Consider the following 15,292-nt stretch of genomic DNA (forward strand, 5'->3'; position numbering starts at 1 on the left):
TGCCATCCTTGTTCCACAAGATACTAAAATCCATGTTCCCGTAATGAGAAATCTACCTCAACTACAGCCTTCCTGCTCAAGCAAGGGAAACGAACTGCATAACCGAATGTACTACAGAACTCTTAAAAAGCTCAAGCCCTGTGCCTCCAAGGTGTGCTTCCCACGACTAGCTTACGCTACCATCTGCCCTGCCTATTTCCCACTAAAGGAGAAAAGCCACGCACTCCTTGAACCTTCATGCGGAAAGTACCGGTTTCCTTTATTCTGCCCCTCAGCAGAAATGAGACCCTTATAAGCTTGATTGATTGTGGGGGTTTAACGCGCCGACGCAACGCAGGCGATGAGGCGCGCCGTAGTGGAGGGCTCCGGATTAATTTTGACCACCTGGGGATCTTTAACGTGCGCTGAAATCTCGTACACACGGGCGTTTTTGCTTTTCGCCTCCATCAGAAAAGCGGCCGCCGCGGCTGGGAATCGAACCCGCGACCTCGTGCTCAGCAGCGCAACGCCTTAGCCACTGAGCCACCGCGGCGGGTTACCCTTATAAGCTTATAAAGACTGGAAGACACAACGCACTCAATGAAATCACCACAATACCTAAAGCAAATCAATTTCAGCCAATTCGCGCTTCACTGCAGGATTCATAAATTCCAGCAAGCATGGGCTACACTGACACACCCATCAGACCACTCATCGGTCCAATAGCAACGAGACCATATCTCACTTCTGCAACACAGGAAAAATATCTTCCAGACAAACCCAGAAAATGGCAGTGGCAAATGACAAAGCACCTTGTTGAAAGTTCGATGGAGAGTTTTGGTGCTTTCAAGGTCGCCTAGCTTAGTTTTGGAAGACAGCTGGATTATTCTTTGTTTTTCACTTCAATAAACATATCTTCGGACAGTTGTTTTGCTACATAGCCTCTTTTTTCTAACCACACTTGTTATAGGATTTGCCTTGTTGCCTGACCATGCATGAGCAAAACATCAAGGGAAGTCGTCCTGGTTGTGAAAACAAGGTTCTGGCAAAGTCCTGGGGCTTCCGTATGGTAGACAGGCAAGGAGCCCGTCAGCTGTAGTTCGACCAAGACTCTGACAGCCACTGTTCTAGATTTCTACCTTTGACTTTAAAACTTCTAAGTTCTAACCCCAGTAGGTGACCGTGTAAATATGGAGGCTCAGAGAACCTGGTATCCCCATTCACCTTCGCCAAGAAGGCTCGAGGTGCCCTATTTGGAAAACATGCTGTCTGAATTCAGAAGCTCAGGAGAATTTTGCAGAGCTGCCTCATTGGACAATGAAATCATTAATTCTTATTTTCACACTCTGAATGGGCAGAAGAATGGTAAATACACAACCTGATTATGATGAGAGTAGTCCATGAGCTCAGGGCACTCGCACTGCTTGTGGACAACGTATGAAAGGTCAGGGCACAACACTTTCAGTCACTCACTATAGTTTATTTGCCTTTGAGCACATAATTACAGATTTAAACATGCTTGGTAACGGGTGTGATTGGAGGGATGTATGCATAAATACCAGATTGCCATACGAACACACACACACTCACGTGCTGCCAAAAGGCCTGCACAAATGTGGTACATCTTGCAAGTCAAACTGCTGCAGGCTGTCAACAGATATGAAGATTTGCTAGTCGCAAAATAAATGCTGGAAGATACGAGCATGTGAACACTCAACACCGGCCACCAACTTCATTTCAAGGCAATTAAGGCACAGCATGATCACCTGCATGCACTTTGAACTGGAAGACTACGTCAACTACAGATGACAATGTCACGGTTGTAAATAGAGAATGATAACATTATCACTTTCTTTCGGAATATTTGACATGACATTTGGGCAATTTTTCCTTTATCCTACGACAGAACTTGCTTTTTGTTCATGGTACAAGAAAATAAACTTTGGTGGCAAGTTCACTTCTACTCTAACAAGAAAAAAGTGAGCTGCGGCCATAATATTCAGCCACAGCAGGGCCCTATGTTTAGCCCTGCAAACACCTTGCACAACATCAATGGGCATCCCAATAAGCAGACGTCTGCTGAGGTAAAAAATTGGTAAAGGCGATCAGGCTACAACCCTCATTTTCACATGCGTATTGTACGCTGGTTCTTGTTACACTGTGAGCCTAACAACTTTGGGTTATTATACCTGGAATGGACTACAAGAACAAATTGACAGCGTTTTTTTTTTCTTTTTTTTTGAACAATAAGAGGACTATTAGTTTACAAAATTTTTTTCTTTACACATAAATATGGAAGAGAACCAAAATTGACTTACCTGAACAATGAATTAAACTATGAATTAAACAAAGAATTAAACACTCCGCAACAAAATTGTTTTGGAACAGAATAAACTTAAAGAACGAGATGGTTGTTATTTCCTGTGCGCCAGTCCTAAGTTGGTACTTTACAAGGAATTGCCAGGAAATAATCACTCCCAGCATGAGCAGGTCATTCTCGCCACAGGCTTGCATTACATGGTAAGCAGCCCAGAGCCAAACGCACCACAGCTAACAACCTTCATGTAGTATTGCAGTCCTGGTAACATGTCTCTGGGCAAAGTTTCGCATGTGTTGGCTGTTTCTTCCTTCTGTTTGCTATGTTGTGATGGCAGAATTATGACAAGTGAGCGCTCTGCTTGATCAACATTGCACCCGGACGGAAGGAACGTACAAAAATCACCAGAATTTCATTCCATATTGGGTCTTCAGTAAGCACGGCCTCATGAATGCAAGACCTGGTTCCTGTACATGTGAGACTATTCCCCTCGCGTTTTATAGAGGTTGACCAACAAGACATTCTGAAACTACGGGACACAGTATGTAAATACACAAACGGCCTTATATGAGGCACATAAACTTGTTCCCACGGTGGCCATAGTATAAACACATCATAGACCTTTTAAACACACTTTTAGCATGTTGCTAAAGCAAAAATATCGTAACCATACAAAAATGACACTAAACTGCACTGTATACATGTGCGCAAAAATAACTATTATCACTGCCAACATAGGCTCCACCATTAAGGAAGAACACTTGTTGGAAAACTCAGAATAGTATTAGCAAAACACTGTGTTAGCAGCAATAATAAAAGAAGCACGAATCCCAAAGGGGAGAATAGTCGCACTTTGGAAAGATCACACGTTTCTAAAGCTGTGTTAGAACACCTTAGTAAGAGAAACATTCTGCACAAAGCCAAGAATGGCAGCAAGTACTGCGCGCACCATGAATATCACACTTCTTTTCTCCATTAGTACTGCCGCAGTATCTACTAAAAAAATATACAGTGCAGCCCGCAAGGACAACAAAAGATTATATAAAGAGCGCTTGTCCCGTCGTCCTTCTTCACTGTCATTGTCTAAGTCGTGCTCTATTTTTCAATCATATTGCACCAACTTGCCCAACAGATTTGTTCAATGAAGATTATACAAATGGCTTCAAAAGCTATTGCTCACAATCCATTTTAGGAAAGAAATCTCAAAAGCAAAACGTCTAGTACTTTGCAAAAAAAAGGAGACAAGCATTCCATTTTACAGCTACAATGCAGGGCATGTCCAAATGACAACAGGACTGAAAGCTGTTACTACCACGTAGCTCCACCACTTTTAATAAGCAAAAGCAGTTTCGGCAGACGAGAAGTAAACACTGCTTCTATCGGACATGAATTGTGCGAGACAGATCCTCCCAACCACTAAACACCACAGCGAATAAAAAAAAAATCAACAAAAGAAAAAAAGGGGGCGAGGATGGTATGTTCAGAAATTTTGAGCAGTAACTGCAGCTTGCAGACAGCATGGGCAACAAATGCTGAAAGCCCGGAGATCTGCACTTTTTATAGCACTACTGAAAGATTGGAGTACACGCTCATGAGCCAATGAGTTGGACACACTTCTGGTTCAGTACTTTTCACCACTTCATCCCAGTTTTCCCTTTAACTTAACTTGAATATCTTTGAATTAATTATAATGAACCTGCTTCGAAACAGCACTGAGTGAACAAGGCCCACTTCACCGATAGGAGGAATCAAATAAGCAAACTTTCAGGGCAATGCAGTTGCTGTGGGAACACACAACTCTTAGCACACAATTAGGCTAATATTTTCCAGTCTCAAGGAGTGCATTCTGATCGCCTAACACCACTAAAACAAGTAAAATATCAACCCCCAAGATGTAACAACATATTCCTCACCATGTTGCTGAACATCCTACACCATGCTGGGACAGACTACAATCAGGTTCAGGCGTGTTTCATAATTTTTTCAAAACAATGGGCTGCACTGCACTCGTCTTCAGCGGCACAATCACAAACGAAAATAGGCATCCTGGCTGCTCAAAGGCTTAATAAATGCCTAAAGAAATAAATGCGAGTGTCAGTGCAACAGCACAAAACATCACAATATGATAGTCGATTCCTCTTGCCACGCAAAACGGCAAAATAAAAGCAAAGCTTCCAGCCTAAAGATTCATACATTAACTTGTCTAAACATTACAGTCAATGATATGACTCCACCACTTTGTTTCGACCACGGAGTAAGATGAGACAGAAGCAGCAACTGTAGCTTTCAGCTATGCGGTAGCTTGGCTGATTGTTTACCTTTGTTCATTGCATTTTCTACTGTCACTGGACTTTCCTGTGCTTTCTTTTGCAAGAAAGCACAGGTTTCTTTGCAAGAAAGCACAAGAAAGCATGCTTACACTACAGTTGCAGTTTCTAAAGAGTGAAATGCTTTTAATTATAAGTGCAGAGCACTTTAGGGGCCCAGCTTGCCGTCGTAGCTCGTGCACTATCACACTGTCTAGCCACCACAGTCACGTGATGTAACGGACCCAAACAGAGCGCCGCGGCGTCACCCACCCAAACAGAGGCTTCATAAAGATACCCACTTGTCCCTCGGCTCAGCCGGCCAACAGTTAAGAGGATACATGAAGAGGTTTATATACGCAGAAGTGTTCAAAACTCCTGGAACCGCTGGCACTGGTCATACATGTCCTCGTTAGTTGGAACAAAGGAAACTGCAGGTACAGTTGAGGCAATATATGTACTTCACTGGCAGTTCCTGATTTCATTTAGTTAAGCATGCTCGAAGGGTTGGTTTTTACGAAGTGGTAAAAAAGTGGCCGCGGAAGAAAAAAAAAAAAAAAAAAAACCGACGCATTCAGAATGGCGCAGTGAGGCTCCAGCACGTGCGAGATGAAAGCAAGCACAAAAAAGAACAGAACTCCCACTTCTGCTGTTCAAGGCAGGGGGGCGCGCGAGCACTATGAAGGCGGGAAAATTGAACTGCATTGGACACACCTGCGTTCAATTCATCGAGAGGAGTAAGACAGGGAGGCGAAGAACGTGAGGGGTGGCAGCAGTGAGTGGATAACGGCGCCACAGCCCATTATGGCGAATCACTGCTCTGTATTTCCAACAACTTGAACGTTGAGTGAAACGGCTTAAACTTTTTGGTGTACTTCACGAGTTCGATGAAAGAGGGATCTAAGGCTTTCGCCATAAACTATATAGGCTGTATAAACTGTCTAACGGCATGCTCACGTTTATTTTTTTTTCTCTCTCTCTATTCTTGAGAAAGCCCTAAAGCTCCCTCTTCCAATGCTATGGAGCACATTGAGTCTGGGTGAGAACAGTTTAAGTAAGCTCCACCCACAGGGACTTTGTGAAAGCGAAGAGTATTAATTAAACTATCGCTCCTACAAAGGATTTCTGGAGCTGTTTTTTTTTTTTTTTTGCCTCCTACGATTCATAGCACCAGTGGAGGGAAAATTTTTTGTCATAAATTCAATTATTTCACAAGAATTGGCAAATCCTGACCAGAGACCGGAACTTTAGGCAAAATTTTACATATAAACATGAACTAAGGGAACGGGAGCATTTTAAGCAATAGTTTATTGTGCCTATAGGTGCCTATTTTGACTGTATGAGCTCTTTAGCACCCATTTTGACTATGTGGGCCTACATGAGATTTTGAGTGCCTAAAATGCCTTTTTTTGTTATATACCCCTTTTGCGGTTTTTCGAGTCGATGGATTGCAGGGACTGTTCTGCAAGGACTGTTGCACGAAAAATCCATGAGTCGTACCAAACAAGCTGAGAAACGCAAACCACGCACGAGCCACCGTTACCCCGAACCTGCTACATCAGCCGAGTCGCCAGAGGCCTGTACGCAGCGACACCGCAGCCAACCTCACCAACGTCACCCCTGTCCACACAAGCTGTTTTGTTCTGTCCTTCTGACGTGCTATGTCCGCAGACCAATGGCATAATTTTTTGCCAGTGTGCCCTATCCATTGCTGACGCAATAAAAAACAAAAAAAAATGGAGGAAAAAAAAAAAACGAAACGAACGCGACGCAGCTGTGCACATGCCACTCAAGGCCAAAGACGCCTCCTAAGAGAAAACCCCGTGCTAATCTGGTGCAGCAAAGTTCTAAGGTGACACCACGAATACGTGCACACGAACACGTCCGCCGATCACGGGAACACTGCCGGATGGCAAGATGCAGCACGCAAAGGAAGAAGAATGAGAAATGGAGCTTATAGGAATGAGCATCCTGGCACTTTTGAAGTACTCTAGTCATGACAACCGTCATTTGCCATGCTGGGTAACCTTCAAGGGCATTAGCACACCTACAAACAAAGGAATTAGTTGCGAAGAATGTTGCGTACTGTGTTGTTTTCGCACACAATTTTTGACTGATGTGAGGTACAACCTGAAGCTGCAAGTCATTGAGATGGGTCAGGCATGTCACGGTTTTTAAACTTTTCTTTTGTTGTCGAATCACCTTGCATTTCACGTAAACTTGTTAAGGGGAGACGTGGGTCTTGAAATGAACTTTTTTATTAATTGGTCTGTGATAATGAAAATCACTGTGCATATGTGTTTTGTCTTCCTCATTTCAAATATGTAATTAGTTTTCAAGTGGTAGAATTATTTTTTGAGTTATAAAGAAAACACTGGAGCCTAATTAAGTAATTTCTTACGGGCCTTTAAGGAACTTTTTATTCAATTTTTTTAAAAATAAATGGTATGGATGTGTAGCTTAAGACCTGCCATGCATGCTGAAGCTATTTATATTCCTGTAAAGATAGTTGATTGGATAGAATTAATCTAAGTATGCCAAGTACAGTTTTCTGAAAACTTAATGACCTCTAATTATTACTCATAACATTTATTTGAGGCAAAATGAGCCAATTAAAATAGCTTCAGCATGCAGTTCATTTTATCCCGAATTCAACGGTATAACACTTGTAGAAATCCTTTGAAAAAAACTACCTCAAAACCCCTGTAAGGCTAGGCACATATGCAAAAAAAGGGAAGCTGAGAAAATCGCAGTTGAAGTTTTACTACAAGTGAGATTTATCTATTGAGCATATGAAAAAAAGAAAGGTTCTAGAATGTAGCTCGCTTTTCGCTCAACACGAGCATACCAAGTTTGCTGAAATCAGTTGATGGGAAAATTATGAAATTCTCTTGTCTACAGATGGCACCTGGCAGAAAAACTGAACAAAAGCAAAGCCAGAACGTTGCTTCAATTTTTATGCTGTTGGCAGCACGCCGTCACTCTTTGGCGACTAGGGCTGAGGTCCCGATCGTGCACCACAGTTGTAAACGTTTATTTTGTTATGTTAGTGCTTCATTTGTAGCAATCAAATCGGATTTGCATCGCGTGAAGTGAGTTGCAGCGAAGGGGCTGGTAACGGAATGCCCGCCACAGCTCTGTGACGTGCATGCGCTTGGCTATGTGGGATAACCACGTTTTCGGTTTAATCTACTCGTATATCACGTCACCAACGCACATTGTGCACAGTGCGAACATTTATAATTCTCAAATCGCTCATCTATATGGTAATCTGCCGACGCGGAACCGCGCGCCGGAGTGCGGGCCGACCCGCCGCGGCATCGTTGATAACAGAATGAACACACTTCCCTTGCGACGTCGACATGCGGCATCCTCCACTTTATCATTTCTTTTCTTTCTATTTGCTGCTGATCGAAAGATAGACGCACCTTAGTGCCCCCGCAGGCGTAATCATATCGCTACGCTATCGTCTCGGCAGCCCGCGCGGGCGCTAAGCCTACCTCCGTCTCGGCGCCGTTCTCGCGATAAGTCGTCGTCACAGGAACAGAAAATCGTATTTCAGGCGCTTTTAATAATGCCTGTTCTTCCTTTCGGTTATCGATAGACATCTTTACTATATTTTTACGCCATGCGGGGCTTTTGCCGGTCCTCGCACAGACGAATACATGAGCCGTTGCCCTGTGATGAGAGTGCCGAGCAGACGACCCACGGCGCCCAGCCAATGAGGTTGCGCCCTGCGGTCACGTGCAGTCAGTAACCAATTAGGCGGCGCGATCCGTCTCTTTTCTACCCCGGTTTTACTCGCAACCAACGGACGAAACGGAGTGGTTCTGGCGGGGAATTGAAAACGAAAAGACGCGCTTTCGAATGAGACCAAGATGGACGCCGTGGCGCATGTAGAACCCGAGGGGCGCGTCGTCGAAAAAATGCTATTTTCGCGTCGAATCTTGGCCGATTTTAGCGGGCGTCGGTGCTATAAATTGATATTATGGCTCAAATACGTACTCCTGGGTCTGGATATTTTGCTAACCGGTAGAAAAATAGCTCTACTTTCTGAAAATGGCGATTTCTAAAAATCGATTTTTTGGCCAAATTTCGGGATTCCAAGACCCGCGTCTCCCCTTAAAATAGCAAGTCTTGTGTAGCTAATTTTCCCAAAGAAAATAACATTACTTTCCTACAGCAAAAGATTTGTCCCCTGTTTTTACTGCAAGTCAAAAATTTGTCGTAAAATATGCTGCTGAAGAATATACGAATTGAGCCTATATGTGCCTAAACGATAGTATTAGGTGCCTAGAAATGCCTAAATGACACTTTTTAGTGCCTATTATAGGCGCCTAAAACCTGGATTTTTTGTGCCACAAGTTCCGGTCTCTACTCATGACACAGTCTCATTAAAGACCTTCACACAGAGAACATTTCAACTTGAAGGGTGGTGAACACCAGTTGTCTGCTGTTTACCCTCTAAATCGTACTACACAAGAACTAGGAACTTGTTCAAATGTTCTAAACAAGAGTTGTGCGGGTATTCAAAACTCTGCATACTTCAAGAGTAGGGTTATCTATTTGAGTTGATTTTCAGCACGGTTTTACCGCTCAAAATATCCAAATTATTTGACTAATACAGTATTAGAAGTTGGCTCTCTCAGAAGCTGGCTCTTCATTACACGGCACACCCCTTTGGGTTGGCTTTTCTGCATGATGCCGCAGCTGAAACATATAAATATTTCAAAATAAGCAAGAGCCAATTCTGCATCCACGCTAGCTTAAGCAGAACATTTTTTGGACGAACAATTGATAAACCAAAAAATGGCTCAGGCTTAATAACACTTCTAAACCTAGTTATCACGAGCAAAACCAAAGACAATGCTCATAGTGTTTCGTGACGGTTTGCCTTTGGTTGAGAATTCGCAGCCTGCCATCTAGCTATATCTGCTGGATGGTTCAATCCAGCCTTTCGCTACCACTGAAGCGCATGCACAGACAGCCAGCCCGCATGCCCTCGATGGCAAGACTGAGGGACCAAGCACCAACGAAGCAGCCGTTAAATCCTAGCCAGTCGCGTAGTTCACTTGTGCTAAAGCACACGCGCAGATGGCATGGCTCCGAGTGAGTGAAGTGAAAAGAAAGACGGGCACAGCTTGTGCGCTAGTCGCTGAAGGTCACTTGTGAAGCGATGGATGACCTTGAAAGACAGAATAGTAGCGCTTTTGCTCCAAAAAAGTTTAGTTGTTGATAAGTGGCATGAGTGAGAAACCGAAAAAAGTTACGGCCAGTTGCGTACACTTCTGATCAGATACCCGTAATACCAGCCAATACCAAGCAAACGCCTTTGTTCCCTGTCTGGGGGCATCGCAACTGGTCAAGTAGCCTCTCCATATTAAATCAAACGTTCAGTAACCCACAATTCTATACGACAGTGCCTGTCAAGCATTTTGTCCCATTTCCCTGCCACAATTTCTTGTATCATTTTTCTTATCTTGTAAATGACTGCCCAATTTGCATATTTTTTTTGTTGGCTGTGTGCAGAAGCTTTATACAAACAAAAGCAAAGCTATTCATGTTCAAAAATATTGTTATGGCACTGTGCCCTGCACGCATTAACACTACTTTGTATTCGCACTCAGTTTTTATATTCATATCTGGTACTCAATTAAAAATTGGCCATTTACGCACACCTAACTGAGAACACATTTCTAATGGCAGTAAAAACATTTATCATTGCACAAACGGCACCAAATGTTTTGTGATCTGGTTTTTGCCTAGCTCCTAGCCCATAAACTATAAAACCCCAATCAAGACTGACCAACAAACCACTGATAATAAATTTTAGTGCTACTCATTGCAATTGGTTTGGTTGCACACATCTGGGGAAAGAAGAAAGAAAAAGGGGCCCTGAATGGCCTTACTGCACCATTGAAACAAACAACAAATGAAAAGGGAAAAGAGCAACACCTCCTAAATAAGGCAAGGGCATCCACATCATTTCCGCGCAGTAATTTTTCTCATAAAGTAAACTAATTGCTGTCCTGCCTATACAATGCCACGATGTGGCAAGAATGGGCACAAGAAAAAGTGAAGGCAGCTAGTGAAACAGTCTCCACTGCAGTCAAGGCAGTGCGCTGGGATGCTACTCTTCACTGCAGCCTCAATGAAGTCATGCTATCAGCTCCTGTCCATCTTACTCCATGGTTTGGATGCAAACGACTTTATATCAGTAAAGCTTTAACTTTTGTCCTTTTCCTGACCTTTACAGCGACAAGTTTTACAGCTGATTTGCTCAAAACTATATTTTTTTTAATGTCTTCACACACTCCACCTTTCTTTTTGCGTAATTTTCAGTTACAAACAAAGAAAAAAAAGGAAGACGAAACAGAAAAATACTTTAAAGGAGTACTGACACGAAATTTCAAAGCTGAGATAACTATGTAAAACACTTTTTTTTTATCAGGATATATTTCCCAGCAAGTTTCAACAGCAACCATTCAGCGAAACATATTTAAAATCCATTTTAATCTTCGCCCGCACGAGAAAGCCCAGAGCGGGCCGACGTGACATCATCTGCTACGTGCCCCAAACTGCCGACGTCGGGCTCCCGTGACGAAGCCGACGCGCTGGCTGTTGTTGGTGCGCGCTCCTCGGGCGTGTGTACACGTCATGGTTTTGGGACTGACGTCATGCTGCCCGGGCCTGTGGGGACGGCGAAGACCTCGGCCGGTCTGGGCGCGCGCGTGCGCTCGCTCGCGTGCGCTTCCAGAGAGGCAGCGATACGGCAAGAATGATGACGCCATGTGATACATGCTGTCATGGCGGCCGCTCTGCGTTTTTTTGTCGAAACCGAAACTGGCACGAATAAACGACGCCGTAAATGAATGTTTACGCTGCGCTCGACCGTCTAATCTGTCATTCTATGATTAGTGGGCTGGTAGGCACTCATAGCAGCGAAAAAAACGTAACATAAAAATTTCGTGTCAGTACTCCTTTAAAATAAAGAATATTTAGTTGTCTCGGCATAAAAATTCTTTGGAAACATTACGCACTGAGCTCCGAGGAGCACACTCAATAAAAAGAGGTAAGAAATCTAGGGGTAAAAAATATGCTCTAGTTAAAATAAGATATATTTTACATCATACTTCCCTTAATATAAATTTAAAGCACATGGCGCTAGTGATTGCAAATTGCAACAAGAGAAAAACCACATTTCTATGACAATAGCAAATGCAAATAAAAATATCTAAAACAAAGCTTTAAATACTTGAGCATTAAGCACATTGAATTGCATCCCACTTAATAATGAGATGATGTCAGCGTCTTCAGTGTTTTCTTGAGCAGTTGCAATCGTCACCTATTGTCACGAGGAACATCAAATCTTTTGGTTTCTCTCAGCTGGGCTCAGTTCAGTTTTAACCGCATGAAGCACAAATAGCTCCTTGCTACAGAACTTGTCAGCAAGCACAAAAAGAAGAACTCCCAACAGAAAGCTAGCTAAGAACTGTAGAGACAACAAAATAAATCACAAAACCAGTGGCACTGTAAAGGCATACACGACAGCTTGCCAAAAAGCGTGACAGGTAGACATTTCTCCACCCTCAGACCGTGGCATTAGGGTCGCTTTGAACAAGCATAACAATTGCGGCACCAAGCATCATACAGGCGAAATAATCTCATTTGACCACGACGTCCCCAACTGTTCTGTGCAAATTCCGAAGAATAAGAAGTGGGATGATGAACAGGCAGGCGCCAATGCAGTAGCAAGTCACAGGGCCAGCCCACCAGTAAACTGAAAGAGAAGAAGTGCCGTATGATATGCCTGGCTGCTTTATAGGTTTTACAACTAAGTCAACCCTGGCACAGCATGTTCGGTGTCCGCCGTCATCCCAAGACTCACATCCTTAACAACTCAGGAATCGGCATACCTGCTTCTGCCTTGTTGCTGGGTGCAGAATGAGTTGGATAAGCCTGCCAGACCCGCTTATAGCGAGCAGGTATCGTATCATTAGAGAGTTTTAGCTTACCGTGTAAACCCCGTGTACCGTGTGTAATGAGACGCAACTGCGCCTGCGCGTGCGGGCACGGCGAGGCGGGGGCCACTCTTCAGCAGAACTAATTCACCCTACCAAAACGAATGCGCACATGCCCAGTCGGGTCCCAGTACACATGGAACCCATTGTATGCACAGTATGCTAAAACTCTCTGTATTTTGCCAGACTCCGAGCTGGGGCATAAGCCTCTGCACTGAACGCCCCCTGCGTGAATGGAGCTGATCAACTGTGAGGTGTTCCGCCTGCACCTTCAGAGCTCACCTGGCTCGTCTGTGTGTCTTAAGAGGCATGCTTACATCAGGCCAGCAGTTGGCTGACTTTCCAGCCCTGTCTCTGCACACAGCTTGCCAACTCACTAGTGGAGCAATGAAGGCTGCGGTGCAAAATCGTGAATGCCAAGTATGTCACATCACCTAAATAATTAAAAATCAACTGCGCAAAAAAAAAAAAAAAAAAAGTTGAGCATTTACGATTTGAACCTGCATGTGCAATGCGCTTTAGCCCCAACCACATGGAGCGATTTTGCGAGCGACTTGGGGCGCGACGCGACTAGCGACGAACTACTTTTCGCCGCGCACCAAGTCGCTCATCGAATCGCTCGGTTCTGGGTCGCCAGAAACAGTCGCTCGCGTCCCGGAAGTGGCCTCAGCGACTAGCCAATAGGAGAGCCCCTACGTAAGCACGCAACCTCCGGTTTTGAAAGAGAACGGGGGGAAGATCCACGTAGACGACGTTCGCGGTGCAGCGGCAAAGAAAGCTTTGCGTGGCAAAGCTTGAGTACATGCTGAAGCAGAAGCAAGAAGGCTCACGCTCACACTGGGTGAGACCCGTGTGGGAAAAACGACGTCAAGAAAGCGAATTCTTCACGGCGTTCATGTTGGAGCCGAGAAGCGAGGCGCAGAAGGAAAAGCGTGCGCTATCGCTAACCCAAACCAGTTTTAGAGATGCAATGAAGTGCAAAAAGCAAGGTAGAAAGGCGTAATACTTTTTAGTCATGCTTTTTATGACAAATGAACAAAAAAAAATGTTTGCAAACATCCAGCGTACCAAGCGCGTTACTATGCGCAGTGCGGAAACATTGAAATCGCCATCCTCAGTCGCATGCTCAGTCGCTCGAGCCGTCGCTGTCATGTGGTTGCCTCGGCGAGCGACTTTGGTTCGGCGACTGCGGATCCTAGTCGCGTCGCTCGTCGCGTCGCTGGAAAAATCACTCCATGTGGTTAGCGCTTTTTGCAATGAGCTAAATTACTAGGTAAGCCACAACAGCGTAGTGGTGGCTGCTGAAATAACAGGTATGTAAGCGAGACACTACCCCTTCATGTCACACATCGCTGTTTATTTACTGGACTATAGCATTCCGAGCTGCTTAGCTGAGCATTTATGGAATAACGCTTGTACAGTAAGCTTCCCCCAAGCCCCCACAAATATCTGATCACCAGCAACTGCGTTCCATCAGGCAGGAAAAGCCATCGCAAATGTGTGGTTGTGCTGCAGATTGTTCGCTACAGCTAGTTCACCCTGCGCAAAAAATGTTTCTCATACCTTGGTTTTACGCTTTACGATAAAAGCTTCGGTTCATTTTAATTCCTTATTAGCTAGATTAACTTTAATGAATCTCCTCCTGTCTTTAATTGGTTTTAGAATTTTTATAAATGTACCTGTCCCACACATGCAAGATGCTTGCAACCTCAGTGAAGTCAGCGAAGCGTGGTAACTCCAATATACCGTATTTACTCGCGTAGACCTCGCTCCTTTTTTTCCGGAAAATTCAGTGTGAAGTTAAGGGATGCGATCATTACGTGGGGAAAAAATTTCGAGGGGTAAAAATGAGCTTAAACGAGATTTGAATAGGTTTTATACATAACCAAGCCACTTCCAAGCCGGACTTACCGTCATGATAAAAGTACAGGGTCAACATAGGCACGAAGCACAAAAATGTATTCGTTGCGGCCAGCCGCCACCCACCTTCCCCCTCCCGCGTTAGGCAGTTGGGTACCCAAATGGGAACAGCCCTAGTCCGAGTCAGTGCTACTAACATCGCTGGCCATTGCCTCGTGGCCACATCCAGATTCCACGTCGCCTTCAGAGGCCTTGTCTCCATCCCACACCAGCTGGTCTTCAGTCGCATCCAGGGCATTCGATGTGCCCATTTTCTTGAAGCTCTTGATCACGACGTCTGCGGCAATCATACCCCCCCCGATTCTGATATCCAGCTGCACGGCATCTCCACCGACGGTCTTATCTCGCCGGCCGGTGCCAGAGCGTGCTCGTGACCCACTCTGCATACAGCCTTCGAATGTTATCTTTGGACAAATTGTTCAAAGACGCGTTCAAAGGCTGGAGCATGGAAGTTAAGCCAGCTGGAATGACAGCCAGCTGGAATGACAGCCAGCTCAGTGCGCAGCTCCTTTAACCTTGCGCTTCTTGGTCGCCTTCAGTTCCTTGTGCGGCCGTCTCCAGTAGTGCACGCTGGACTTGTAGACACCGAAAGGCCTGCTTGCAGCTCGGTTGCCCCGCTCTATCGCTTATTCGATAGCTTTCAGCTACAAAGCGGCTGTACAACTGACGTACCACCCCATGGCGAAGAGGCACCGAATCCAGCACAGAACAAAGCAACGAAAAACTTCTCAAAATGGCGGAAAGCGAGC

At 44.6% G+C, this 15,292-nt stretch overlaps 1 protein-coding gene across 2 annotated transcripts in view; it reads right to left on the bottom strand.

The window, feature by feature from the left end:
* Positions 1 to 1,438: 1,438 nt before the first annotated feature.
* Positions 1,439 to 15,292, bottom strand: part of Rtet (major facilitator superfamily domain-containing protein rtet) — a 43,696-nt gene continuing 29,842 nt past the window's right edge. For both annotated transcript variants that reach the window (XM_077686661.1, XM_077686662.1), the window contains exon 12: positions 1,439 to 12,382. In XM_077686661.1, coding sequence (XP_077542787.1) covers positions 12,267 to 12,382 — 116 coding nt within the window. In that variant the 3' untranslated portion in view covers positions 1,439 to 12,266. The remainder of the gene's footprint in view (positions 12,383 to 15,292) is intronic.

This window comes from Haemaphysalis longicornis, unplaced genomic scaffold (assembly GCF_048455015.1).
Source record: "Haemaphysalis longicornis isolate Haplotype H1 unplaced genomic scaffold, Haemaphysalis longicornis Haplotype H1 scaffold_1, whole genome shotgun sequence".
Lineage (NCBI taxonomy): Eukaryota > Metazoa > Arthropoda > Arachnida > Ixodida > Ixodidae > Haemaphysalis > Haemaphysalis longicornis.